This window comes from Ambystoma mexicanum, chromosome 2q (genome assembly GCF_040938575.1).
Source record: "Ambystoma mexicanum isolate Mex_15411 chromosome 2q, UKY_AmexF1_1, whole genome shotgun sequence".
NCBI lineage: Eukaryota > Metazoa > Chordata > Amphibia > Caudata > Ambystomatidae > Ambystoma > Ambystoma mexicanum.
Genome location: NC_090924.1, coordinates 28,503,505 through 28,530,132, shown reverse-complemented (window position 1 = coordinate 28,530,132; position 26,628 = coordinate 28,503,505). Strand labels below are relative to the sequence as shown.

The 26,628-nt window shown below is 46.5% G+C and overlaps 1 protein-coding gene across 21 annotated transcripts in view; it reads right to left on the bottom strand.

Moving 5' to 3' along the window:
- Positions 1 to 26,628, bottom strand: part of RBFOX1 (RNA binding fox-1 homolog 1) — a 1,014,010-nt gene that overhangs the window by 657,777 nt on the left and 329,605 nt on the right. Inside the window, exon 1 of one of the 21 annotated variants that reach the window (XM_069646796.1) lies at positions 3,065 to 3,128. The exons of the other annotated variants lie outside the window; for them this stretch is intronic. Coding sequence (XP_069502897.1) covers positions 3,065 to 3,097 — 33 coding nt within the window. The 5' untranslated portion in view covers positions 3,098 to 3,128. Of the gene's footprint in view, positions 1 to 3,064; positions 3,129 to 26,628 lie in introns of those variants that run through there. 21 annotated transcript variants of the gene reach the window in all.

Genomic DNA, 26,628 nt, shown 5'->3' with positions numbered 1-26,628 from the left:
TGGGCATTGGAGTGGTGGGGGTCTACAACCCGAGGCATGGCAGAGTTATGTGGCAGTCTTAGCCAGAAAGGATTTTTCACTGCAGTTCCGGCAGCGAGCCGTACCCACAGGCCGTGCACGAAGCAGTTTCGTGGTCCTTCAGGCGCTGACCCTCTTACAGACAGTTGAGTCTCCTCATAAACTGAACGCAGTGGTTCCGGGTTTATTCCCTCTGGCATGAGTGTGGGAGCTACGGCCTGGCAGTTGGCAAACAGAGGCAGACGTCTGCTATTTAACAACCGAAAGTGATAAGGGTCACCTGAGAACAATAAAATACTGGTGAAAGCCCAGGAATTTGAAAGGCCCACCCAAACGGTGTTGTAGGCCACTATGCTAAAGGCGGCTGGGACCACCCCCTCTCCCACCCCCCAATTCTGTTTGCTGACTCCAATAAAATATAATCTGTTTGTTCCCAAAAATATGATTGTCTCTCTGTGGTGTATTTTGTAAGTGCATGTGGCCTGTGGTTCTGGGGTAGGGGCCAAAGTAGGGGATGGCCAGCTATGACTTTACAGTTCTGACAGGGCTCTCCATTTGAAAGTGGGATTAAACCTTATTTGCATATGGTATTAGCCATCAGGATTGATATGCCCAGCTGGGCAATGTTGGTCTGGAGGGTTTCCCAGAGCAATGCCATTGATTACGAATAATTATAGACTTTCCAGCAATCACTCAGTGTTGTTTAAAATGGTTTTCCCACGTGGCCCAAGTGGGGAATCTGGTGCAACTTGTGTTATCATTCGATGTATCAGTACCCATAACTCCCCTTATCTGCCAATATGGGAAGAAGAAAGATACAAGCTGGGAGCACATAGAAAGAATCCAATCTTCTTTACAGATTGGATTGGCTATAGCCTCGGGTCTTTTGGTTGTAGCCCTGGATAGAAATTCAGGGGCTACAACTAAAAGGATCGCTAGCCCCGAGTCACGACAGTCCCAACATTTGCGTGGCCTCGGATCATTTCCAGACCTAGCAACACCCCTGCTTCATTATGTAGTATATATTGCAAACATGTCATATAGGCGCTGTTTTCAATGGGGTTTTCCAAAAGAAAAAAAATAATACTTTTGTAAATCAGACCCCATTTTGGAGTATCTGGACATGCTATTGTTCCTGGGAGATCAAGACCTAAAATGGCAATAACCATGTCAGGAAGACAGTCTTATAAATGAGGCCAGGGCAGCAATGGAGTGCCAGCACATACGATTCTATGTGCACCCAGTCCAATGAATTACCGCACGCGGCACGACCTGTATTGACCCCACCTCCCCCACCTCAGCTCTCAGATGTGCATTCATCTGGTGTTAACCTCTGCACACGTGCATTGAACAGGCCAGGCTGAAAGGGCCCCAGTAGCTTTTCTGCAGGTGCATTTCGTCAGAAGGGGTTCATAGTACCTTGAGCGCTAAAGCAGATGTTAGCATACCCCCGCTGCTTCTCATTAACACTGACAGCAGCTCCACAAGACCCTGATTAATATTTTCTGCAGTCACACATAGAGCTAATTACAGCAACTATTTAATTAAGAGAAGGGCTCCCAACATCCAGAGAAGAACTCCCAACCTTCCTTGGTTCTATTTCTTGCCACCAGCCTAAATGCAAGGTAATTCTAACTCCCTGACGGCCGCAGCCTTCCCACCGTCCTTGGGAAAACAAAAGATGGCAGCCAGTCAGACAGTTCTGGCCTGAAATGTAATGAAAACCACATTTCAACTACAAAAGTATGTCTTACGTGGCAGTGCACAACATCATGCCGACGACTTGCTGTACAGAAGCACAAGAAAAAGTGATAGCGAAGACGGTGCTTGAATTCCGTACCCTGTGGGTCAGCGTAGTCTTTCTGAATGAAAATAAATTGATACTATGAGAAGCCGTACATTGCATCGCCTATTAAGCGTCACAAATGCCCGTCTCAGTGGACCTCGTTGGTAGTCCGAGGCGGTCTTCGTGAAACCAAACGGCGAGTGTAAATTGGGAGCTGATGGAATAAGCCCCGCGTGTGCGCCTCTGTGCTGCGCCTGAGAAACGAGTGTGGAGAGTGAAAGACCGAGATACAGACCGGAGGGAAGGAAGAAAGCGAGACCACCGGATGCATGTACACAAAGACAGAAATCATGAACACACAGCCAGACACATTGGTACATATGAAGCGAAATTACAGACTAGGCAACCAGTGTACATCGAGGTGCACAGATATAGCCCTGTTAGTGAATGAGTACATATGAAGCGAAATTACAGACTAGGCAACCAGTGTACATCGAGGTGCACAGATATAGCCGAGAGAGAGAGAGAGAGAGAGAGAGAGAGAGAGAGAGAGAGAGAGAGAGAGAGAGAGAGAGAGAGAGAGAGAGAGAGAGAGAGAGAGAGAGAGAGAGAGAGAGAGAGAGAGAGAGGAGAGAGAGAGAGAGAGAGAGAGAGAGAGAGAGAGAGAGAGAGAGAGAGAGAGAGAGAGAGAGAGAGAGAGAGAGAGAGAGAGAGAGAGAGAGAGAGAGAGAGAGAGAGAGAGAGAGAGAGAGAGAGAGAGAGAGAGAGAGAGAGAGAGAGAGAGAGAGAGAGAGAGAGAGAGAGAGAGAGAGAGAGAGAGAGAGAGAGAGAGAGAGAGAAAGAAAGAAATAGAGGTCAACTGCACACATACACACACTCACACACACACGAAGAATTATTCTGTTTTCTGTGACAGGTTCCTACAGATGAAAGCTCCGTCTTAGTTGATAAAGTGTTCTCTGCTGTGGTAGTTAAATAAGCCAAAGACATATGTATCCTAGGGCCAAGGAAAACAAAAGAGTGGGAGGCAGCTGCACAAACGTGTCTGTTTAACCTTCGAGGATGTATGCGCCGTGCGCAGTAAGCGCCGCTGAGGCGCGCGCCGCTGTAGCGGCTGCAGGAGCGGCTCAAGGTGTCGCTAAATGACTTGAGCCGCAAACGGATTCACCGGAGACTTAGTGGAGAGCGGGGCAGACTAACGGCAGCATGCCCTCCCTGACACACAATCCCAGTGCCAAGTGGAAAAGAAAGCGGAAATACCTGCTGCACCATCCGGCCCCCTCTCTCCTCCATAAACTTAGCAGCTGCTCCAGTGCCGGCCCTGGAGCGTCTGCCCAAAGCCAGCATCACTTATGCATGAGGGGGTGTGCGCAGTGCGTGCGCGCGTGCCAGTGGGACGGGGGCCCATGGCGGGGGGGAGCGGCTGTCGTTCCTGCTACTGCTGACCTCCCCCTCAACATCTGATCGCTTCCAAGCCCCCTCTCAGCACGTGGGGCTCTCTGTTGCAATGTAGGGCCAGTGAAATCCGAGAGCAAGTCTACTATGGCAGATTTTAATAGGCACGAGAGATGGATATTCCAGAATAAAATGAGCATCAAGGAAATACGTTTGTTTGGGGAAAACGGAAGACGACTTTCAATGTAAAATCTTAGCGCACAATAAACATTGTACAACAAACACTCCCTGCAGAGGGCCCCGGCATCAAACAGGGCAAGGCTCTCCTGGGCCTGCCACCAAGACAGAGGGCACACAGAAGAGCCCCAAATGACTTAAAGGAGAAGAAACATGGAGTTCAGAAGACGGGATCCATGTGCTGCTGTTCGCAGAGTATTTACAATAGATACCCTGCACATAAAAATATTATTAATTGAAAAGGCTTCTGAAAACTGAAGAGATTGGCCATCCGTTGGGGCAAGACTTTGCGCCTCAATATGAGTGTGCCGTTGCAGTAATAACGTGCCAGTATTACCATACACCGACATGTTACTGCACCGGCATACTCCAAGTTTTCCGGGAGGGTTGTAGATATACCTCCATCTCTGAGCTGGAGGTATATCCGCCACCTCACCGGCAGATAAGTCAGCATTACTGGCTCAGTAATACCGGCAAATCCTCCCATGGAGTACTATGGGACTCCATGCAATGGGGATTTACCAGTGTTTCCTCCACTTGGAATCTGCCAGTAATTCCGGCATAGCAAGTGGTGCGAAAGGTATCACAGTTTGCCGGGATCCACAAACATTTAATGAGGCAACATCATAATGTTCATTCTGGAACTGTCAAAGCTAAGCCAAGAGTGGCATAGCCAAGAATAGGTTGTGTATAAAGGGGACTGTTTTTGTAACAGAAGGTTTGGTAATAGAGTGGTCAAACTAGAATGGTAAAATGATGATGTCAAGCAAGTAATCGCGAGTTTGTTCTCCGTCATAAAATGCTAGAAAGTATGTCAGTTCATGGTGAGACAAGGTGGAGTCGTATTTGGGAGTAGGCTATCAAAGTAAAGTAATTCATTGCAATCTGGAGTGGGAACATTTACCCTGAGCTCCTTATGCATGTTTTTCTCATTAGACTATGTAAAAGGCAGCGGTAGATGTGTGGCAAGCAGGGTAGGTGTGGGGAGAAGGCTCATGTGTCTGTCATTCTATGTTCAGTGGAGGTCCGGCACCCTTCTGTTGTGCCATGTTTCTATACGTTGACTGATGCCATGCACCTATGCTATGACACACTTTGTTACCTGCACTGCAGTTTCTGCTACAGTAAGGCCGCCTCACAGGACTGACCAGGAAGGAAAGACAATGTGAGCAGCAGAGCTTCCAAAGGTCAGGATGAAGGGCCCCTGGGCCAGCCAGACAGAGTGGAGACAATGGGTTTGACATAAACGTGTATGTGCTCACACATTGACTCACATCCAAGAAAATGGTGATCTGGGGAGGTTGTACAGCTGGAACATCTTTTTTAATCAACATTTGAAATACCCACAATGTCAGAAATGTACATTTGCCATTTTCATTACTCCCTAAAAATGAACATTTTTTTTTTTTATGTCAGACATGTTCTTTACATTTCCAAATCACCACCGATGTAGTCTCTGAGCACCTAGAGCTGTGCGCCCTTTTATGTTCAATATTAAAGGAGATGAACACATATTTGGCCCAGCAGTGGTCAAAAGTAGATTTTAAAAACGTTCTACCGTGCCATAGTGTCCTTGGATAATTTACACATTTTTCTTTTTTAATGGGACTTTCCCATCGGAATATGCTTTTGTAAATGACGCCCATTGTGTGCTGGGCATGCTGATGCCATGCTCGAGAAACCAGGGCAGTAGAGCCCTTCTACTTGCACCCATAGACCTTCTGATGGCCCTGCACTGACAGGTTTTAGTGACAGAAAGGCTCCCAGGAACTGTGAGCTTGGGGACATAGAGCAGGAATTGAAACCGAGGCTCCCCTGAGAGCAAAGCCCTGGACCAGGCCTTTAGGAAGTTTGGGAGGCTAGCTAGGAGCGCTATGTAGATAGCTATAGTGGTGTGTGCAGCAGGACTCAGACTATGGCCTCACTGAATCTTATGCGTCACACTAACTCAGCAGTCTGCCTTTACTGTGTCATGGCCCATCACACTGGTGGCAGAACTTGTCTCTCTGAGATTTTCTAGGTCACATTGACTGAAAGCTTGATTTGCTCAGTTGTTAATGCTATATTAATACTCTTTATTTAAATGCAAACATTTCAAAATAACTCAGTAGACATTTGGACACGCTGACATAAAGGCACAATATTTTATCGTGTTTAAACATGTTCCTTTCTTGACAACCTTGCATCACACAGCTAGGCAAAAACAGAGTACATCTCTGAATCCCCGGGAGAGTAAGACGGTGGCTCCAGTAAGCACAAAAAAGCATCAGTCATATGTTGCTATACTCAAAGACCAGTAAGTATTGGACTAAGTTAATTCACCTGATAAGCACTGTCTGCACATAGCACAATCCTTGCATCACTTTGAAATGTGTGCAGCGCCACGATCAGCAGACATCTCCGGGCATCGGGCACAACCCATAAATGGCTTATTATACCCCACAGTAGACAGCTGCCTGGGCTACAAGCAAGGCCACAAGAGGTAGATAAGTGTTGTACATTTACAAACAAATATAAGATAGCGTGTACACACAAAGACACACATACACACATACACACACACACACAAGAAGATCTGATTTAAAGGGTGCAGATTAAATCTTACAATTTTAATAATAAACCAGAGCCAGACATTCTATAAGCAAAGATAACTTTTCAAAGCAATCCACACCCTCCATTAAAACAATCTTTCTATGGAAGATCATTAAAAACATTTTCTAGGATCCTCTACACACTACATATGAACTCAAGCTTCAATTCATAAAGGTGCTTTTCCCAAAACAAGAGTGAACATAAACGATGTGCATAACAAATGTCTTATTTTAATTACAATGGAAACTCATTTGCATGCACAAATAAGGCATAGCATCTCAGAAGACTTCTGCAAAATAATACTGGCAGGTCCAATACAACACACACTTTGAGGGTACTACCTGCCAGAAGTGTCTAGAAATCAAGGAATAGACATAATGGACCTGGCCATAGCATTCTACAACCCTACACCCTGGTTGCAGAGAAGCCCACATATTCAAAAAATGGCTGATCCTTTCCACATAGATGCAAAATGAGAGAGCACAATTTAGTCAAACCCCATGCACCTCTCCCCTTCTTCCTCTCTTATGTAGTGTAAATAGCTGTTAATGGGTGAGGCGTTACCTTCACTGGCTGCAGGAGACCCCCCTGTGAGTAACAGTTCACACCTTGTGCATATACTAAACTCTGACAGCCACTGCCTACCCTTGGAAGGACAGCACTTACAATCTGGATGAATAAAGCATGGATATTGTTGTCCTGGTCCCATCAGATAGCTGTGGAGAAGTACTGAAACCACCTGAGACCATTCGCTAGCAAAGGGCCAGAGAGACTGCGAACTCAAGATTACAGTCCTATTGGAAAGTCCATCATAACCCCTAAATTCAAACCTCCTGTCTGTCACTACCAACACACTGCTGTTCTCCATCCTGCAACCCTTGCATCTCCCCGTCCTCTTGTTTAGGCCAAGAAACACCTGTGTACAGGCACATTATAAATGACTTATCATATCATGTCAAGGGCACGCACATTTCTATGAGGAATCTACACTACACCTTCCATCTTTTCTGCTCCTCGATTCATCATGAAGAATCCCCTGCATGGGTGCAGCATCGCTCTGATACTGAAGGCCTGGTGCCAAATCAAAACTTGGTGAATTGTGCTTGTTGGTGGCGATGGAGGAGGGATTTCATTTTTGGAAAATTTGTGAAGAGTTTAGAGGTTTTGGGAGACAGCAGTGAAGACTTCTGAGATTCTGTCCCTAACCTGACTTATGCCTGACAAACGCCTTGCCCTGCCTCGACAGGAACTGCCGACAAGCCACTAAGCGTAGTATTTGTGCATGTTTGAGTGAACTTTGCAGCATCTCCAAGCCTGCTATCTATCATATTAAGTAAGGTTAAATGGGTGAATGTGCTCTTCACATTTCAAGCTGCCCTTCCACTGAACCTTAACATCCTGCCTCCCATAAGCCTTAGCAGGTTATGGTAAGGTCTGTGTTTGCACAACACCCCTTTCCCTCTTTTGCCAACTCTCTGATGCTTGTTATCTTCCTAAAGGGGTACAATGTATCTTTCTGAGACAGCGATAGAGAAAGAGAGAGAGAGAGAGAGAGAGAGAGAGAGAGAGAGAGAGAGACAGAGACAGAGAGAGAGAGAGAGAGAGAGAGGGGGTGAGGCATTGGGGGCAAGAGAAATGGGGCCTGTTTGCAAATGGCCTGGGTAGTAATGCAGGGTTGCAAGTCTTGCCTTGTAACTTCTACATCCTCCTTCCTCTGATTAACTAACTCCCCTCTAAGACCTCCTGCTCCCTTACACTACATACACACATACAATCCCCCACAGACTGACAACATATGCCTAGCCGTTAGCACATCAACACTAATTGACCCACAACTAAGCTCTCCCTTTAGCCCTGGCACATGCTCCACCATCAGCAGCTAACCAGACCTAAAGCACTGTAGTCTATCAGCTCTTGGGCTCTTCCCTCTGGATAAAATAAGCAGGTTTCTCCATCAAACCCATAGAAAGCAGACTAGCACTCAGAACCTGGCTACTTCTGAGCTGCACCCATCAACACCACTGGTTTCGTATTTGCCTTTCCCACTTGCCCACTAATGAACCCCACCTCCTGTTTTTCTTACAAAGCAAAGCTAGGCCACCAATAGTGGCAGACAGGCACTATTCAAGACATCTTACATTGCATACCACCTATTCAAAAGCTAGCATGTTTGCCTTTGTTAGTACTTGTTTTTAACAGGGCTTAAGTGCAAGGAAAAGATGCAAGAGCACACATCAACCTTTTGGCTGCAACCAATAGAATGCAGCTGGGCCCCAAGACAAATCTGGTCCATCTGTCACATGGGTGGCATAGCTTTAGGATGTCTTTAAACTAGTCGTCTCTGCTAACAATTGACTATAGTCATGTACATTCGAATTACTATCCACATGCAATGTAATGCGCACAGACTGTGGTCTTTACAAGACCCTTTCATCCCACAGCGCTTCGAGGCCATAAGAATGCCACTAGACACTACCCAACTATCAAATAACATAACACAAGATAAGCACAGGTTTTCTAATGTTTAGCTTTATAAATTACAAACACAATTATTCATGTACTAATTAAAATCCGTGACACTTTGATTTTGATCATTTAATCAGTGGTATGTCTCTTTATGCTCAATATGTGCACCACAGACCTCTGACCTTGCTAGGCAAAGCTACAGAAACTCCCCGACATCCCTGGCGAGTTTGAAGCTGCTACTTACTTGTCATGAGATTATCTATGTGTGAATTCCTTCGAAGTCAGCAGGCCGACATTAGGGGTGAGGCGGGAACCGAGGGGTTGTATTTGCCGACTGAGAAGGTGGTGACATCATTTACAAAGGGCAGTGTTTGGGGAGCTGCAGTTGAGAGCACACGATATTTATATTGTTCTGCACATTATTTTTGGATTTTGTAATTCACATTTTGTTTACGCACCTCAAATGTGCATTGTTTACTAGTCACGATCAAAATGTCATTTTGAAAACACATGGTTCGGACTTTTCCAAGGGATTATTTATCAATTTATTTCAGATATCGCCTTTCCCTTCAATTGAGAAAGGTCCAAAGCAACCCCCCGAGCCCCCTAGTTGTACAGGGAAAAGCCCTCTTTAGATCTATTTCCTTTTTGCTAAGTGAAGATATGTATGTCGTTGATAAAAATTGAAATGAAAACAGTGCATTTGAAGACTAAGCAAGGTATTAAATGGTTGTTCGGCCCTGATGGAATTTGAACCAACAACCAGTAGGTAACATGGGTCTTCACAAACAGCACTGAACCCACACAACTGTATTTCTGTCTCCCGGTTTCCGTCATGTTGTTTGCCATAACAACGGCAAAAGCATCTGAAAAGTGCATATTGATTTTTATGTGTATTATTAAATAGTGCTGCCGGGAATGAACCTATTAATATCAGGCGATCCTATTTCCACAGCAACAAATGATAAATCTTCAGTAGCAACCAGTGCGCGGGTAAAAGACGTACACCAGAAGGTCATAGGTTGACTCAAAACCTCAAAGCGCCATGTTTTTCTCAGGATTCTTTGGTGGAGCTAGTACAATTTTTTGGATTCTGCACTGTGCCTCTCCAGGTAGCCACAGTGTTTTAGGATTACGGAACCCTAAGGTCATGGGCACGTTCAACCTAGTGGGGCGCACGCCTGGAAGAGCCAAAGAGTCACCTCCTGCTATGGGATGGGGTTCAGGTGGTTTTCACGCTTTGCAGCGGGGCTTGAGTGCAACCCCAAACATGGATGTCTTTGCAGGAATGAAAGACTTTTGCTTGTCGATTTTGCAATCCCTGGGAAAGTAGACTTGTGGGACCGATTTTCAGAAAGCACATGGCAGAAAGACAGTACACTGAGCACCTCTTTGAGATCACAACTTGCAGCCTTGGTTGTAGAGATGGCCTCACTGTCAACCAGGACTATATCAGTAGGTGGACTTATTCCCATTGGTCCACCTCAATGAATGTGTCTAGCCTATTGTTTCCATCACTGACACGCCTCCTGTTACAAGCAGGATTCCAAGCGACAAGGACAGGTGGAAATCCCCACAGCGGGGGTAATTCTGACAAAACCTATCATGATGGCTTGCAATATTATGTGGTTGGGGGAGGGGGGCAGGGAGGGAAAGAGTGTTCATGGTGTAGAGGATCCTAGTGATTTTTCATTTTACAGATAATAATAATATAGCATTGATGTCTAAAGTACTGTAGTATAGTACTTCTGCATCAACCTCTATTTCTATTACTACTGTCCCCACAGATGCTAACACCACTAACACCCCTACCATTATTACTATTTAAAAAGCACATTTAAGAGCAAAGAGGAAGGGGAAGAGGAAGAAGACCACCACCACCAACAACATTGCTGTGCATACTAATGTAAATGATAACAATAACATAGTGTGTTACAAAATGCAGCCACCCTTTCATATTCTTTATGCAAGGACTCTAAGATATCAATGTGACCGTTTCAGCTGCTAATACAAGATAAGAAATATGAACTATAATACGTGGCTCTCGTGATGGCAATGGCCATGACTAGGTCACATCAGAACCTTCTAGCGTTCAATACCATATGGTGTGTGATGGGTCATTCTGTGCATCACATTTTCTCATAACATTGCTGAGTTATAATTATTATTGTATTACGTGCTTAATAGTGGTCTGTGGTTTCTAAGCGCGGGATCGGGATTCAGACCTGTGTTGCTTTGCGTTGTCTTGCTTCCAAGATGAACGCGTTGCCCCTGAGCTATCCTTCCTCAGCTCTTTCATGCTGCTGTAAGCATCCAAAAGCATTGATCAATATGTCTACTGGCATCATTGTCGGCGGGCCTGATACACAAAGTGCTTTTCAATGGGGGCTTCCCAGTGAAAAATGATGCGTAAATCGGACCCTGTGTCTGAAAATACCATATTTTCACTCCTAGCATTCACTTTTGAAGCCAACCACAAATGTATATTTTTGCAAAACTCTACAAAACACAGGATGAATTGGTTACTGAAATGACCACTAGGACGTAGAAACACGGTATGTTGGCAACATGAATACATGCGTGTCATGCCCATCTCCCATCTGGGCGGCCCAAAAACGCAGGTCTTCCTCAGCCATTCACTATGTCTGTAGCAAGGTTTGCCACACACGTGATGGCTATTAGCACCCAGGCCAACAGTGCCTTTTTAAATAAAAAATAATAAGAAGGAAATCAAAACAAAAAAAGGTAATTTGTAGGAGAACAAAAGGCAACGTGCTTGGAATGTAAACCAGCTAGCTGCAATGAAAGAAGCCAATCTAAGATGTCTGCCCTAGAAGTGTGAGAGTGAGTTCCTTCAGAAATTACCCTTTCTATGTCCATTGTGGCCAGCGCAGAGTTGTGGGGAGAAGAAGCTGCTGGACTAGGTATGCTGCTGCCAAGAGATGTACCAAATAAAATCCAAATCTGAAGGTGGGCAGGTGGCTTGAAATGCAGCACCATGCTGGCTGTTGCTGAGGCCATTCCGAGCCGCCAGAATGGCCGCCGAATAAGACCTCCGGGTTTCTTACAGCGGCATTTACCTGCAAACAATTCTCCAAATAGAGACTGCTCCATCATGATCACCTATCAGGACCTGCATTCTTTGTAGTGATACAAGTGAAATCGGAGTACACTGCTTTTGAGTGAAGTTCTCTTTTTGTCCCTAGCCTAATGACATTAAAGAGGTTTATTCTGGCATTAAGCCTGGTCCACAAGGGTAGCATTATCATACGGTCTCTCTACAGAGTAGAGTTTTCACATGTCGCAAGTACAACAAGGCTGCATGCAGCGTTCCCTTTACTCGGCCTCTGGGGTCTGAAATGCACTACTTGATGTATTAGCATAATCACGTGGTACCAGATCTCATGCAGTGTGACGTATTGCACAGGCAATGTAAGGGGATATCCTGTTAGTGTGACTTCTAAAGCACGGGGAGAGGAGCGCGGGCATGCACCAAGGCCAAGTATACGTGTGCACGCGGAGTGCATGGCTTGGAGGGAAGCTGCAAGCCATCGTGACCTGCCAAGACTCCATCAATTCCGCCTCCACATCCATCATGGAGGCAGCATGTGAAGTGAGAAAGACTGGGCTTCCATCATTGGATATCGGGACCAGCCTATCAAATGTGCAGCCCATTTACAAATGGGACATGTTGACGTTTGCCAAGCAAACGCTTCTTTCTGGCATTTCAAAGGTCAGGAAGCCTCCCTTATTGAATAGCAAATGTGGGGCCGCACATTCTATGAATTGCATATGCGCAAACCTCATGAAAATGAAGGCATCTTTATACCCTGTGCACATGTTTCTGCAATGAACCATGGACATGGCAAAGGCCCTGGGGCAATACGCTCCATGCATACTACATCCCGCGTGGCACCCATTCCATGTGTGCCGCAGGGTGCCCTTTGGGAGGATAGAAATGAGGCTTTGTGGGACACCGCAGGTATCCTCCAGGGGCAGTGTCATCCAAGACTGCATGGCTCCCTAGCAAGCGGTGGCCAAGTGTCACCTGCACACACACTGTCAGATGGAAGCGTCCACGCTGAGTGGCCGAGTGAGGGGATCACCTCTTGCTCGTTCCCATGTGCAGTGCCTGCCAGGTCAGCATGCCGCACACACGTCATGTCTGCCTGCTGTAACCCACCGTGGCTTTAAGAGGTGCCTCCGGGACCATGTGCCACCTTTGCTACTCTCGGTGAATGTGCCGCTGGGCGCCCCTTGCTCTTCTATGCCAGTATTGATTGTGCAGGGACCTATGTCAGCAAGCACGGCTGTGCAGATTGTCAGGTGCTGCACAGCCACGTGTGCTGTGCAGTAGTCTTTCATATCAGATGTCAGTTAGCTTCAGAGACCTTCTTTCCACCCTGGGTGACTGATTCGTGCCGAGACGCCGAGGGGGATTGCCCTGCTTACACAGGAAAGCATGTGTCCATGGAAGGACACATGGTATGTCCCCACTGGGTTCTCTCCCAGTCCACCAGCTTCCAAGCTCTTGATTAATCACAAGGAAGACCTAAAGGCCAAGAGAGGGGTCATCCTCGCGGTGTTGTCACCGGGGGCTTTACTTTAAGCAAGGTTATTGGCATAAGCAATAATGGCCACTCCTGTGGCTTGCAAAGCTAATAGCAAATGGAGTTGTGCAATTAAAAAGGAGCATGTCAGGCTGTTGCATAAAAAATGAGCGCACAACAGTAACTGCAGATGTTAATTTAAGAAACATGGAAAGAGTAGATGTAAACTGTACACATTTTGTATTTTATTGCACTTAGTTTGAAGAATAAATTGACAATGCTCCTTTTTTTTCCTTTACACAGCTGAAGAACAGAGACCTAATTATTTGAATTCTGTTTGGCTGAGGGGATCTCTACAATGGCATTCATAGTAATAATAATAATAATAATAATAATAATAATAATAATAATAATAATAATAATAATAATAGCCATTGTTATTATTATTAGTAGTAGTAGTAGTAGGTGCAAGCGGCCACAACAGTAATATGGTATTAATGGTATTATAAGTTGGTTTACTAGTTTTACTTTGCAACAAACTCTCTTCTGATTATTTCAGCCGGTCCAAGAGCACTCGCGTTGACATCTGTGCAGAACCTGCCGACGCAGGTTCGAATCCCGGCAGGGCCAAACTCAGCCTTTCATCCTTCCGAGGTTGATAAATGAGCACCACACACCGTGGGTAATAATAAGCAGCGCTCAGATGCCTGAGGATTTGTAGCGCTATATAAATGCTAAATAATTATTATTCAGTCTCCATTTTGTTCTAGAGAGTGCACTCTCTTGTCTTACCAATTCAAGCATAGCTCATTCTCGAGTTGCCTACTGCCATTGTTTTGCTTTCTCCCCATGGCGTCAACCTCCGTATTCCTAATTTGTGAACACGCACCACATTTCCAGAGCCCTTTTTTCGAACTGCACATATCTCATCCGAGATTTACCCTTGGCTGCGGCTTCTTTTTTTTTTCTTTCTTTTACATACACACAGACACACCTGTCATGGGATGACAGAGTTGCCATGGCAATTCCACACACTTCCTGGATTCAGACGTAATTACTCTAGCACATTCTCATGTAAATCCGGAGTTCTCCCATTAAAGCCGCCTTCTGCAGAAGGGGCTTACCAACTGCCATTTCAGGGGTTCTTTTAAAAAAAGAAGAAAAAAAATCATCATCTCTGCTCAAACACCGAGGCCACGGGCGTGAGTGTATCACACCCTGTACAGCAGGGATGTTCAGCCAATAGCCGGGGCTTGTCACTGCTGGACTCCACGCTAGGAACCCTGGCCTTTCCTCCAGACATCCACTCATTTCAAACTGCCTTTCACGTAGTAACTACATGTCCGATGTATGCACACTGTACCAGGGTCTTTCTAACGCACTTTAATAAGTTGAGCACGATTTGGAATCACTGAAGCGAAACAAGCAGGGCCTGATTCACAAAGCGTTTGTGAGTCAGGCCCGTAGTATCTCCCCAGTCAGAATGAGTACCCGTGCAGCATGGGGGCTGTGTGGCTTCTAAGATCTTCATGGGAAACTAAAGATGCTTGCCATTTGCCACGCTTCTGATAAAAGCAGGCCAGGTGCTCTAGCCATTATTGACCCTATTTGGGAGACAAGCTCATTGTTGGGTGTCCTGACCCACGTTTAAGCTACCCTGCTACAACATTTGGTGCTGTGGGCTTAGAAAATTCAAGATGGCGGAAAACCCACATGTGCGCTGAAATCCAGGAAAGCTGCGCAGTTTGTGCGCCCACCAAAATGGTTGCCTCACTTGCCACCCACCAGTGCGAGAATGAAAGGCCGGGTTGCCATGAGGGAAATGGGTTGCCAAAGGAAAAACAGTAGCGCCGGTTAGCTTCAAAGCGCTTTAAAACCACCATTGGACTACCCGCACAGTAGTCTGAAACCATTGGGAATGGCAATGCTGATTGCCAAATGCAACCTAGAATTGTGGGGAATTCATTTCTTAAATCCCAAAAATGGGTGCAGTACCAGTACTCACCACTATCCAAAAGCCGGCGTTTTAAAACCACTCTGTGTGTTTTTCTGAAGGCAAGCAAAATGCCTATTTCAAACCTTGCAACATGTGCAAAATATTCACTGAACACCAGCAGACATTTGGCAGAATGGAGTTTTGTGTGCCTACAAAATCTGGGAAATGAAGAGCCCAAAAACAATGCTTATAACAAAAATGCTATGGAGTCAGCAGCTTAAGCCTAACTACAACTGGATTTAAAACCACCAAAATCGAAAATGTTAAATTAAATGAGTGACCTATGTTTGGTGTCACATGCCTTTGTAACTGTTGAAATGTCATAGTTTTGCACTTAGAATCAGCATTCTAGCTGCATGTGTAAAATTACAAGTTATTTTAAAAGCAACAAAAAGTTAGCTGAAGGTCTGGCTTAAGGAACTTGATTTTGCCTAGCAACTACCCATCAGCAGTGAAACTTGAGTCACCACTGTGTTCCCAGGCCAACCTTCCTTTTGCTGCCCAGGCTAAGGATATGCCATCTATCTGATAATTGAATTTCCTGTGCTCTGCCAGAGAGTGAACAAAGCCCTCTCCACTCAGGCAAAGGTTTTTTATTACAGACGTCGTAAAAAGTGGCTTCCTCCTGGAGAAGCTGGGAGGAGCACTGCCTGTGAGAGCAAGCTGGCTTGGCAGAACTGGAAAGAACCAGAAATTCAACCTTGTGCTGAGGGTAAACCACACCCCTTTGGAGCCAGAACATAACTTTAAAAAGATGAATAACTCATAGAGCGGACATGTGAAAATTTTATAAATGACACCATAATTCTTGTGATTTTTCTGCCCACAGTTTAAGACGTGGTAGGAACCGGTGGTATGTTCAGGGGGGTTTTAGCGGAAAAGTGGATATTACTCTAAATGTGTGCATGTTAAAAATCTGAAACTTCATCAGTTAATGTCCCTACCCCCTGCACACATGTATGTAAAGTTGGGTCCATGTCGGAAATTGGAAAAGCAGTTAAAAAGTCAATTATGTACACTCTTTGAATGCAAGCTCCGAGAATGAGCAGATTTGGACATAGACATGGCTAAATTCAGCCACACCATGTATATGTAATTTTAAACAAATGTGTACCTGTGCAAATATGTTTTTAGGTCAGATATAGATTGTGTGTAAAGTTGACAGGGGTGGGTTCTCTGTATCATAAACAGACCTCATCATGATGACACTTCATTTCATTCCCCCAATCAAGGGGACGAATGAAAGCTGACCAATGACGATTGAGAGGGGCAAGTCTAGTGATGCAACACACACACCCATTCTCAAGAAACAGATAAAAAGCAGAGAGTCAGGACACATAGGGAGATTCATTTTTCATCTGCCGCTGAAAGCTCTGCCGGAAAAATCCATACTTACCTCCATCAAACTCCAGAAAGCCAAACTAGAGACTTCAATCTATCCAGAGCAGAGAGACCCAAAGAACCGGTGCCTAGCAGAGACCAGACCCCTGTGAGCAGTTCCAGAGGCCAGGCGCTGTGAGCAGAACCCGGAAAGACCTGACCAGACTGAAGTCCGTGACCAAGTCGCTTTCCTGTTCAAAATCTCTTGTGAGTACTTAGCAAAACTCAGAACACATCTCTTAGTTTAAATTCATCTAATTCAATCTATTTAACCTAAGTAGAACTGCCTCCTAGCTGTCACCTGTCATTCTAGCTGCAAAAATTTGTCACTTGTCATTTTGAAAAAGTGTGCGTTTAAAATTTACAAAACCAAAAACGACCTTTACTAAATTACTCATATCTCCGCAACCGTTTGGGCTAGAGACTTGCAATAACTTTCATTTGGAAGCTGAGATCGCAGGCTTTTCTAGGACCCCAAAACGGTAGAGATAGTCCTTGCGGTTCCTTTGTAATAGCGCTCGGCGCATCCGCGAATTTTACCGCGATTTGCAATTTCTTCACATGTAAAAACTGCTGCTGTTTGCTTTCCATTGGCCAGAAATTCGTTTAACCTGCTAACTATCCCTGCATCATTGCTAGTGTGAGCCTGGACTAATATTAACTAGATACCACTCACCCTGAACCTCTATAAGGGAATTAAAAGCAAATTTAGCATATTTCTCATTCATTGCCAGCACATATCCAAGCATTGCCTGTGTTTTCAAACTTCTGTAGTCTAAGCTTGCTGGGGTGAACTGAATCACATTTGATTGCATTTCTGAGAACTGTGTGTTTTCCTTCCATTTCCTTGCCTTGCATCAAGGGGGGGAGGGGATTGCCAGAGAAAAGTGATTACATTGTCTGGTTGAATCATATTGCGTATTTTCTGTACTGCATTCATTGAATATTGCATCCACCTGAGCTACATAAAGCATCCTCTACCACATTATACTTTTGTTCCTATTTACCAGTGTGCTACCTTATCCATTTCAGGTCAACTCATTAGTCATTATAAAGAAGTGTGCTAGTGCCAGATTCTCCGTTGTTAATATTTACCATATCAGATTAAGTGTGATATTCAATTATTAATTTATTATAAAGTGTGATATATATATTTTAATTTATCAAATAAACCTTTTAAACTTGCAAAACAGAACTACTTCTTGGCTCAGTGGGGTCAGGGGGATTCCAAGAGAGGGGTGTTATACAAGGGTAGTCATCCAGGACGCATGAACTGGACCTAAAGATATATCAATAAGGGTTTTCATTCAGTATTCTAGACTAGGCGTTAACTTGGCTGTAGTGCTGAATTGAATCCTCTTACAAAGTGGGGGCTCGAGCCGAGACGTTGGGTTAGATTTACCATTTGTGCAGATTAATACAGTGTGCTAACTGACGGGATACATACATCCAGTCGGATCACCACGCTGCATTACGCTGTGAAGCATTCCTCAAAAGGGACACTCCAAGAAAAGTTCTGTTCTGCAAAAATAAAATACAAACTTCTGTAAGTCAGGACAGAGACCAATCTCTAGAATGACGACCTTAGTAGACATGAAAATAGCCAGAGAGCACCTCTTGCATAAGCTATTTGTGAGAGGTGAATGGACCGAACAGGGCCAGGATGTGTGGTTGCAGGCCATCACACAACAGGTCACTGAAACAGGGTCAGATATATATAGAGATCAGGGTCCCTTACATGTGGCCCTGAGTGAACTATATTTGGCTCCTAAAGCCAAAGAGGAACACAATAAGATTGCCAGGATAGCAGCATACCTGTACCTATATATGGGAGACATGCAGGATAGATGTGCTGAAAGCCAAAATCTGGCAAATAGGCAACAGATGGCATTACAGAAGGCCCAATCTGATCTGGACTCTTCTGAGCAGAGGCTGCAGAGGAGCCAGGAGTCAGAAGATGATAGTAGGCAGCACATCATTAAAATAAAGAAGGATATGGATGTGCTGCAAAAGGAAAAGTCAGAACAGGATACCAGATTTCTGGCCCTGCAGAAGGAGCACCAAGACAGTTTGGACTCCTTACTGCAGAGCCAGAAAAAGCTGGAGCAACAATTAGACTTTAACAGGGCATGCACGGAGCAGGTAGCCACCCTGCAAAGTCATCTAGATAGAGTGAAGGTAGAGAGCAACAAGCTGATCTTGAAAGACCTGGATACCCAGGCAGAGTTTGATGAGGAGCGCCAAAAAGCTGGTGCCCTTCAACGGCAAAGGGACGACCTGGCGGCACAAATGCAGGCTCTTAGTCAGGAAAGAGACGCCTTAGGCCAGGAAGTCTGCCATTTAAAAAGGAAAATGGAAGAAAATCACCTGGCCCACCAGGGGCTGGGTGACCTCCAAAAAGAAAACCAGAACTTGGTAGAGCACACCAGAAGGGTGGAGGATGCTCTAGCAAGAAAGGAGCAGGCCAATAGGGACACAGCTCAGGAGGTAACCCTCCTGCAGCAAAGACTGGCCCAGTTCTCCAGGACCAACCAGGAAGCACAGAGGGAAAATGAGGCCCTCTGTCAACACAATGATAGGCTCCAGCAACAGGTAGCGATGCAGGAGAAACTGATAGAGTCGAGTAAGGCCTTAACAGAGGAACTGAAAGCACAAATGCAGGCTCTTGCATTGCAACAGGGAGCAGGGGCGGATAGAGATGAGGTCCGCTGGGAAAGAGAGACTCCTGACCATAACCGCAGGAGCCCTAACACCAGGGGCCTTCATCTTCCCCAGTCCCTGGACTCTACCACCCCCGTGTCCCCTGGCGCACATGAGCACAGGGCCACAGGGATGGCAGATTACTATCCAGCTAAGAGTATGGGGCTCATAGGCCAGTACCATCCAGGAATGGAGGGGTGGGCATCCGGGTATGGGCACCCAAGTACAATACAGTTCAGTGGGGAACCCCAGGAGAGTAGGCCCATTAAGGGCATCCTGAAAACCTCTGCCCAGTTAGGTCAGTGGAGGGGGTACCCATCAAATCCTGACAGCAAGGAGGAATCTGAAGACTCCTCTGAACTGCGCAGGACACAGGAGACCAGGTCCCCACATTCTGCCAGCCATTCCCAGGCTCGCAGAATCCGGGAAAACCTGGAAGAACAGACGGGAACCTCTGGGAGCAGTGCCTCTGAGTCCGACGAAGAATGGACAAGGGTTACCCGAACCAAAAAGGCCAATAAGGCAAAAAGGGCCTTGCTCAAGGACCCCTTAAAGCAGATTAAGGCGATCAGGAGCGTCATCACGCCTTACCATAAGAACGCTAAGTATTCTGTTTGGGAGCACTTAGAGTTGTTTGAACAAATGATGGAGACTTTCCATTTGAAGGACAGCCAAAGCTGCATTCAATATGTAAAGTGGACCTTCTCCCCGGAATACTCCAGTTTCTTTGCGGGGCTGGAGGACCAAAATCATTTAAGATGGTCCACCTATAAGGCGGCCATCCTGAAACATTTTTCTGTTCACAGAAATCCTCAAGAGGCTCGCAAGGCGGCCTACAATTTGCAATGTGGGGAGGATCAGGCCCCACGAGAATTTGTGCAGGAGTTAAAGCGTGCTTTTGCGCAAACCACCAGAAGGGTGCGCACAGATAGTAGAGAGTTTGTCAATACATTTTTCCATGCCTTGCCCAAATATATAATGACCCAGCTCGTGAGAGATTTTCATGAGAAAAGATCTTTAGACTGGGTCATTGAACAGGCTACCCGGATCTATGAGGTGCAGAAGCCCATAGAAAATAAAAGCAATGCCCAGAAAAACCCCAAAGCCAACAGCACCCCTGCTGCTGTCAAGGTGGCAGAGGTAAAGGTCACCCCCGTTTTGGATCTGGAGAAGGGGGGGCCTAAAAACCTACCTGCACCTAATAATGCTAGGCCCAGAAGGTCCTCGGGCCAGTCACAGACAGGGAGCCAGGGAGGTAGCCCCACAAATGGGGTCCCTCGCTCTCCTGACTATGTAAGTCCTCGCTACAAAGGTAATCGACCCATCCTGGGTTATGTGTGGACTCCTCCAGCCCAAGGGGGGGGATCCAGACAAGCACCTAACCCAGGGAACTTCCCTCCAAACTTCCCACAGGAGGGCAGAAATTTACCAAACCCTGGGCAGAACTTTTTCCCCAGATATCCACCCGACTTCCAACCCCAAAATCATCCATCCTTCTTTCCTCAATTCCCTGAGCCCAGACCACTGAATCCGGGAGAGGGGAGGCCAAGGGTGGAGGGGTACCAAAATCTTCCCAACCAGGGGTACTACCAGAGGAGGGACAGCTACCCTTCCTGGGATCAGCCCAGGGGAGAAAACAGGGCCCCGTATCAGCCTGAGCGGGTTTCCCAGTTAGAGCGCCAGGTTCAAAACATGGCGCGGGATATGGGTCATATACTGAGGGCACAGCAGAACCCTCAGATCAGCATGCCGGCGCAGAACGCACCCAACTCTGGACCTGGTGCTCCAGAACAATGACGGGGGCAGCACCCCGATAAATCACCGGTTCCCAGGGAGGAGGCACAAAGGGAAGGGGGGTGTAAAGCCTTGGAGGAAGCTTCCTTCCTCACTTGTAAACAGCCCCTGGAAACCCAGGAACCGGAAACAAAATCTCTTGCCCCTGAAAGTCTGCCTCCTAAGGAGCAGAGGGGGGGTAGGAGAAACAAAAGACCCAAACAGACTCAGTTTGAGGAGGAGGTACAGATCTTCCAATTTGAGGGAGAGGGATCCTCAGAGGATCCTGGGGAAAGGATCTTCTCCTTCAGAGAGGGGGGAACTCCTCCCAAAGAAAAATGGGTCCCTAGGGATGCAAATCCAGACTGGGGAGATGTGGAGACTGAGCTACCGCCGCCCACCATCTCATCCCAGAACCAACAGCAAGAAAATCCCCTGGTTCAAACCCATCCTGGCGACTGCCTCCAAAAAGGGGGGGGCGGCCCAGAAACGGAGCCAGGGGAACCCACAATGGCTCTGATCTCCAGTTGCAAATTTTTTCTTTCAGATTCCCAAGACTCTCCACAGAATTCTGCCCAAATCTCCTCGCTAGCGATGTCCAAAACCAGAAAATTAGCCCACCAGTTGTCCAAAAATGTACATTATCTGTGCCCCCTTGAGGAGAAGGAGGGAAGATATTATGCCCCGGTACAAGTACAGGGGCAGGGTACAATCTCAGCACTGGTGGACACTGGATCTCAAGCTACCCTTCTGTCCAGAAGGGCCTTTGACGAACTGAATGCAGGAAGGGGAGAGAATTACCAAATTCCTCTCACCTCTCTTCCTGGACAACTGCAGAACTTTGACGGGAAGGAAATTCCCGTCGAGGGGACGGCAGACTTGGACATTAAGATCGGGCGACATAAGTTGAAACACCCGGTCATAGTTGTGACCCCAGAGGGCACCCCTTGTTTACTAGGGAATGACCTCCTGAGAAGGTTGTCACCCCTAATAGATTGCGTAAACAAGGTCCTCTGGACTCAGACTAGCCGACCCATAAAATTAAAACAGAGTGTCAACCATGTTAGTTTAAACGGCACATGCCACCTGGTTGAACAAAAATCTGACCAAGTAGAATTTCACTTCCAGAACAACCAGATTCCAGACGTGACAGTAATAGCAGTAGGACGACAGACTGGTGATGGGGGGTCCTCTCTATTTCTGAAAATCAACCTTCCTTCCAGTCTAAAGTGGTACTCCACGCTGGAAGGAAACACTCTGAAATTCTATACCAATCCACAATCTGAAACTCCCACTCCTATAGTCCAGAAAGATGTGAAATCAGCTCAGAGCCTGGCTGATATTCAGCAAATTGGAGAGCAGTTGTTCATCCCTGTTCAGTTAAATGATGGGAAGGACTCTGTTCTCGCTCGAGTGTGTGTGAACAACGGTAAGAGCTTCATCAGCGAAGCCATGTTTCGCCAACTCCCAAAAGAACCAGCCATTCCCACCTTCAAACTGATAGACAAATGGGAAATGGACCTGGAAGCACCCAATTCAAAACATCTCCTGCCAAGCAGGTGTATGCTCAAAATCTCCATTGGCAACAAGAGCATAGTCCACAATTGTTGGGTCGTGCGAGACGTCCCTGCCGCCTTTTACTTAGGCAGTGACATTCTCAATCGCTTTGCCATTAGTTTGGACCTAATAAACTTCAAAGCTTGGTCCCGATTAGCGGATAATCCCATGGGCTTTGATGATCCAGAAAAAGCATTTAGGTCAGCTCAATTGCTACCTTATGCAGTTGAAATTCAGGTTAAAGAGGAAGTCACCATCCCAGAAAGGACCCGACAATTCTCCCTGGAAGTGAAAGTTAAAAGGGGACAAGAGTTGAAAAACCCTGATGCTTACATACATCTAAATGCTTCTCTCCAACAGCAAGGGTTGGGGGTAAACCCGACTCCATTAGTCAACATAGAACATGACCCCATTCTAATAGAGGTGGATAACAGCGACTTAAAGAGTATTACTCTAGCCGCAGGCACCATTATTGGAATGGCGGTTGATGACCGACATTTCTCCATTGATCTTGTAAATGAACTGTTAGGACCCATCCCCAAGGACTGTTTTGACAGTGACAGTGATGACAACACAACACCAGACAGGATTTTTACCCGGCATGGGGGGAACTTCCTGGTGTACACTTCCTGCCCTTATGGTAAGGAAGATGTGACGTGTGACTTCAGGAGGGATGAGGTGATTTTCCAGGTCCATGAGGGCTGCCTTTCCCACCTGAAGCCTCCGGTCCAAATCAGCACTCTGACCAGGGATTTCTCCACCCAGCTGGAGGAGGCCGCGGAGATAGCCAAACCAGAAGTCTTTCCAGGCTTCAGGCAGATGGTGGAAGAGAGAGTCAACCTAGCTGATGCCTGTGTGACTCTGGAACAAAAGCAAAAGTTGAAACAAGTTTTCTTGGATTTCCAAGATCTCTTTGCGGTAGACTCATATGACTGTGGTCGCACTGACATCCACACAACAACAATCCCCACGGACCCTGGCATGACTCCTGTGTTTGTGAAGCAATATCGCTTGCCTCTCGCATCAATGGAGTCCCTTACCGAAATAATTAAGAACCTTGAGTCCCGGGGAATAATCCGTCCAGTCCACAGCACCTTCAATAATCCGGTGCTGGGAATATTGAAGCCAAACGGCCAGTGGAGACTCTGCGCTGACCTCAGGGAGCTCAACAAACGGGTCCACACTTCCCGATGGCCTCTTCCCTACATTGACCAAGGGCTGGCCCAGATTCAGGGGTCACAGGTATTCACTGCAATAGACCTGACCAATGGATACTGGACCGTGCCTGTCAGTAGGGAGGACCAATACAAGCTGGCTTTTACCTTTGGGGGCCAGCAGTACACATGGACCCGGACTCCCTTCGGATACCTTAACTCCGGTAATGAGTTCAATATTTTCCTACATAAGGCCATGCCCGACCTGGGTACGAGGGGTAACCTGGCTTATGTAGATGATGTCCTCATCAAAAGTTCATCTGTGGAGGAACACATAGCAGAGATCCGTTATGTTCTGACACAGTTGAGGGCCGCCGGAGCAAAACTTTCCTTTCAGAAAGCACAGTGGTGTAGAACCCGTGTTAATTTCTTGGGGCATGAGATTACTCCTCAGGGCCTCTGTCCCCAGGAAAAGAAAGTGGAAGCACTTCAGAAACTGAAAGACCCCACAACTCTGCGGGAACTAAGGAGCCTCCTTGGACTGACTAATTACAGCAGAAAGTTCATTGAGGGCTATGCAGAGATCACCAGACCCCTGATTCATCTCCTGAAGGGGGGGGTCAAGTGGGAATGGGGTCCAGAACAAGCCGAGGCGGTAAAACAACTCAAAAGAAGCCTCTCACAAGCGCCTTGCCTAGCTTACCCTGTCAGAAACAAGGAGTTCTTCCTGGAGACGGGGTTCTCTGATACGTGCTTGACGGCAGTATTATACCAAAAGCATGACAAGGTCAATAAAGTAATCTCCTATGCGAGCAAAACTTTATCCTCTGTGGAGGAAAAATTCAACGATTGTGAGAAGGCACTCCTGGCAACGGTGTGGGCATTGAAGAATTACCGCCCGTTTATCCAGGGGGAACACATCATAGTGGAGACTCCACACCAGCCTCTGCAATATCTCCAAAGTGACAGAATCCGGGCCGGAAATGTGAGTAATTCCCGAATTACTTCCTGGATTCTGTCAATGCAAGGCTTTCCTGTGGAGGTCAGATATGGCCAAAACAAGAAGAGTCCCCTCGCGCAAGGTCTGGCTGACTTGCATGATTGTGCCAGAGAAAACTGTCTCGAGGACGAAAGTCTAAAAATAAAGGACAACATGGAGGCATACCTTAATTCCCCACACAAAGTCTTTGAAGAAGACAAGTGTGAGGGAATGCCCACTGTCTATGTGGATGGATGCTCTTACCATGTTGACTACAACGGGGAGAAAGAACTAGTGGCCGGCGTAGGGAATGCATGGGTGAATGAGTCCCCAGAACCCTCCGCCGGATTCAAAATTGGTCCCCGAAGTAGTCAGGTGGCAGAATTGATGGCTGTGCATCAGGCCATCCTCACTGCTGTCCAACATCAACTCCACGAACTGGTCATAATCACAGATTCGGATTATGTACGGAACGGGTTCGTGGAGCACCTGGTTAATTGGAAAACCAGAGGCATGTTATGTGCTAACAACAAACCCTTGAAACATGGGAAGTTGATCCAAAACATTGATGATCTGGTCACCTCGAATGGGATGACCATCTATTGGAAGAAGATCAAGGGTCATTCCAAAGTAGAGGGACCAGACAAAACTGGAAATGACTTAGCTGATCAGCTGGCCAAAACCGGGGCCATCCAAGGGGATCTAATTGAGATTGAGTCCCTGTTGGGGGAAATCCAGGTCACTGCTATCACTAGGTCCCAGACAAATGCTCACAACGACCTCTCAATTGCACAATGGAGTAAGGAGACCCCTGATGCTGATTTGATTACTGCTCAGAAGGGGGATCCAATAATTGGTAAATTTTACCAGCACCTTGAGGACCCTGAGAACTTTCCCCTGACGGATACCGATTACATTGGGAAAGAGGACCTAAGAGTGTTGATGAAATGTCCCAAAATGTTCCGGATCCAAGACGGTTTGTTGGTAAGGAAATCCAAAGCTGGCCACGATCAGTGGGTGGTTCCTACCTCATTCCGAAGCCTGATGTTAAGTCACGCCCATGATGCGGCCACTGCCGGTCATAGGGGGTTTCACACAACATTGGAAATCTTAAGAGAGGTTGCATACTGGCCACACATGGGGCAGGACCTCGACCAGTACCTGAAGGGTTGCCTTGTGTGTGCACAATTTCAGCCATCATCCCTCACACACCGGGCGCCTTTACAAAAGAGGGGAATGACACTGCCATGGTCAGATTTACAAATCGACTTTGTAGGCCCTGTGATTCGCTCGGCTAGGGGGAATAAGTACATGTTGACTGTGACATGCTTGTTTACCAAGTGGGTGGAATGTCTCCCAGCCCCAAATTGCAAGGCAGAAACTGCAGCTGCCTTGATGATTAACCACATCTTTTCCCGTTTTGGTCTACCTCAAAGGATTGAGTCAGACAGAGGTAGCCACTTCACCAGTGAAGTAATGACAAAGATGTGGGAGATACTGGGGGTCAAGAGAAAGCTGCATATTGCTTATAGACCAGCTTCTTCTGGGGCAGTAGAGAGATATAACCGGACAATTGTGAGCATATTAAAGAAGTTTGTGGCAGATTCTGGGCCAAGTTGGGATATCCGATTACCTCTGGTCCTAATGGCCATCAGATCTACCCCTTCATCTGCAACCAAAATGTCACCATTTGAGTTGATGACTGGGCGCAAGATGGTGCTTCCGCAGCATTTGCTCTACAGGACCCAAGAGCAGACACTGATAAATGCCTCCACTACTCATGAGTATGTAGAGAATTTAAGGAAACACCTCCAACATGCTTTTGCTTATGCTCAGCGGAATCTAGAAAGATCAGCTGATAGCATGAAGACCCATTATGACCTGAAAACTTCCAGGAAGGAATATCAGGTGGGAGACCGGGTCTATCTATACAACTTCCAAAGGAACCAGGCCAAGCAGCGCAAATTTTTGCCTACATGGAAGGGACCCTTTGAGATCGTCGATAAGATCTCCCCTGTGGCCTACAAGATCCGCATCCCCAAAGG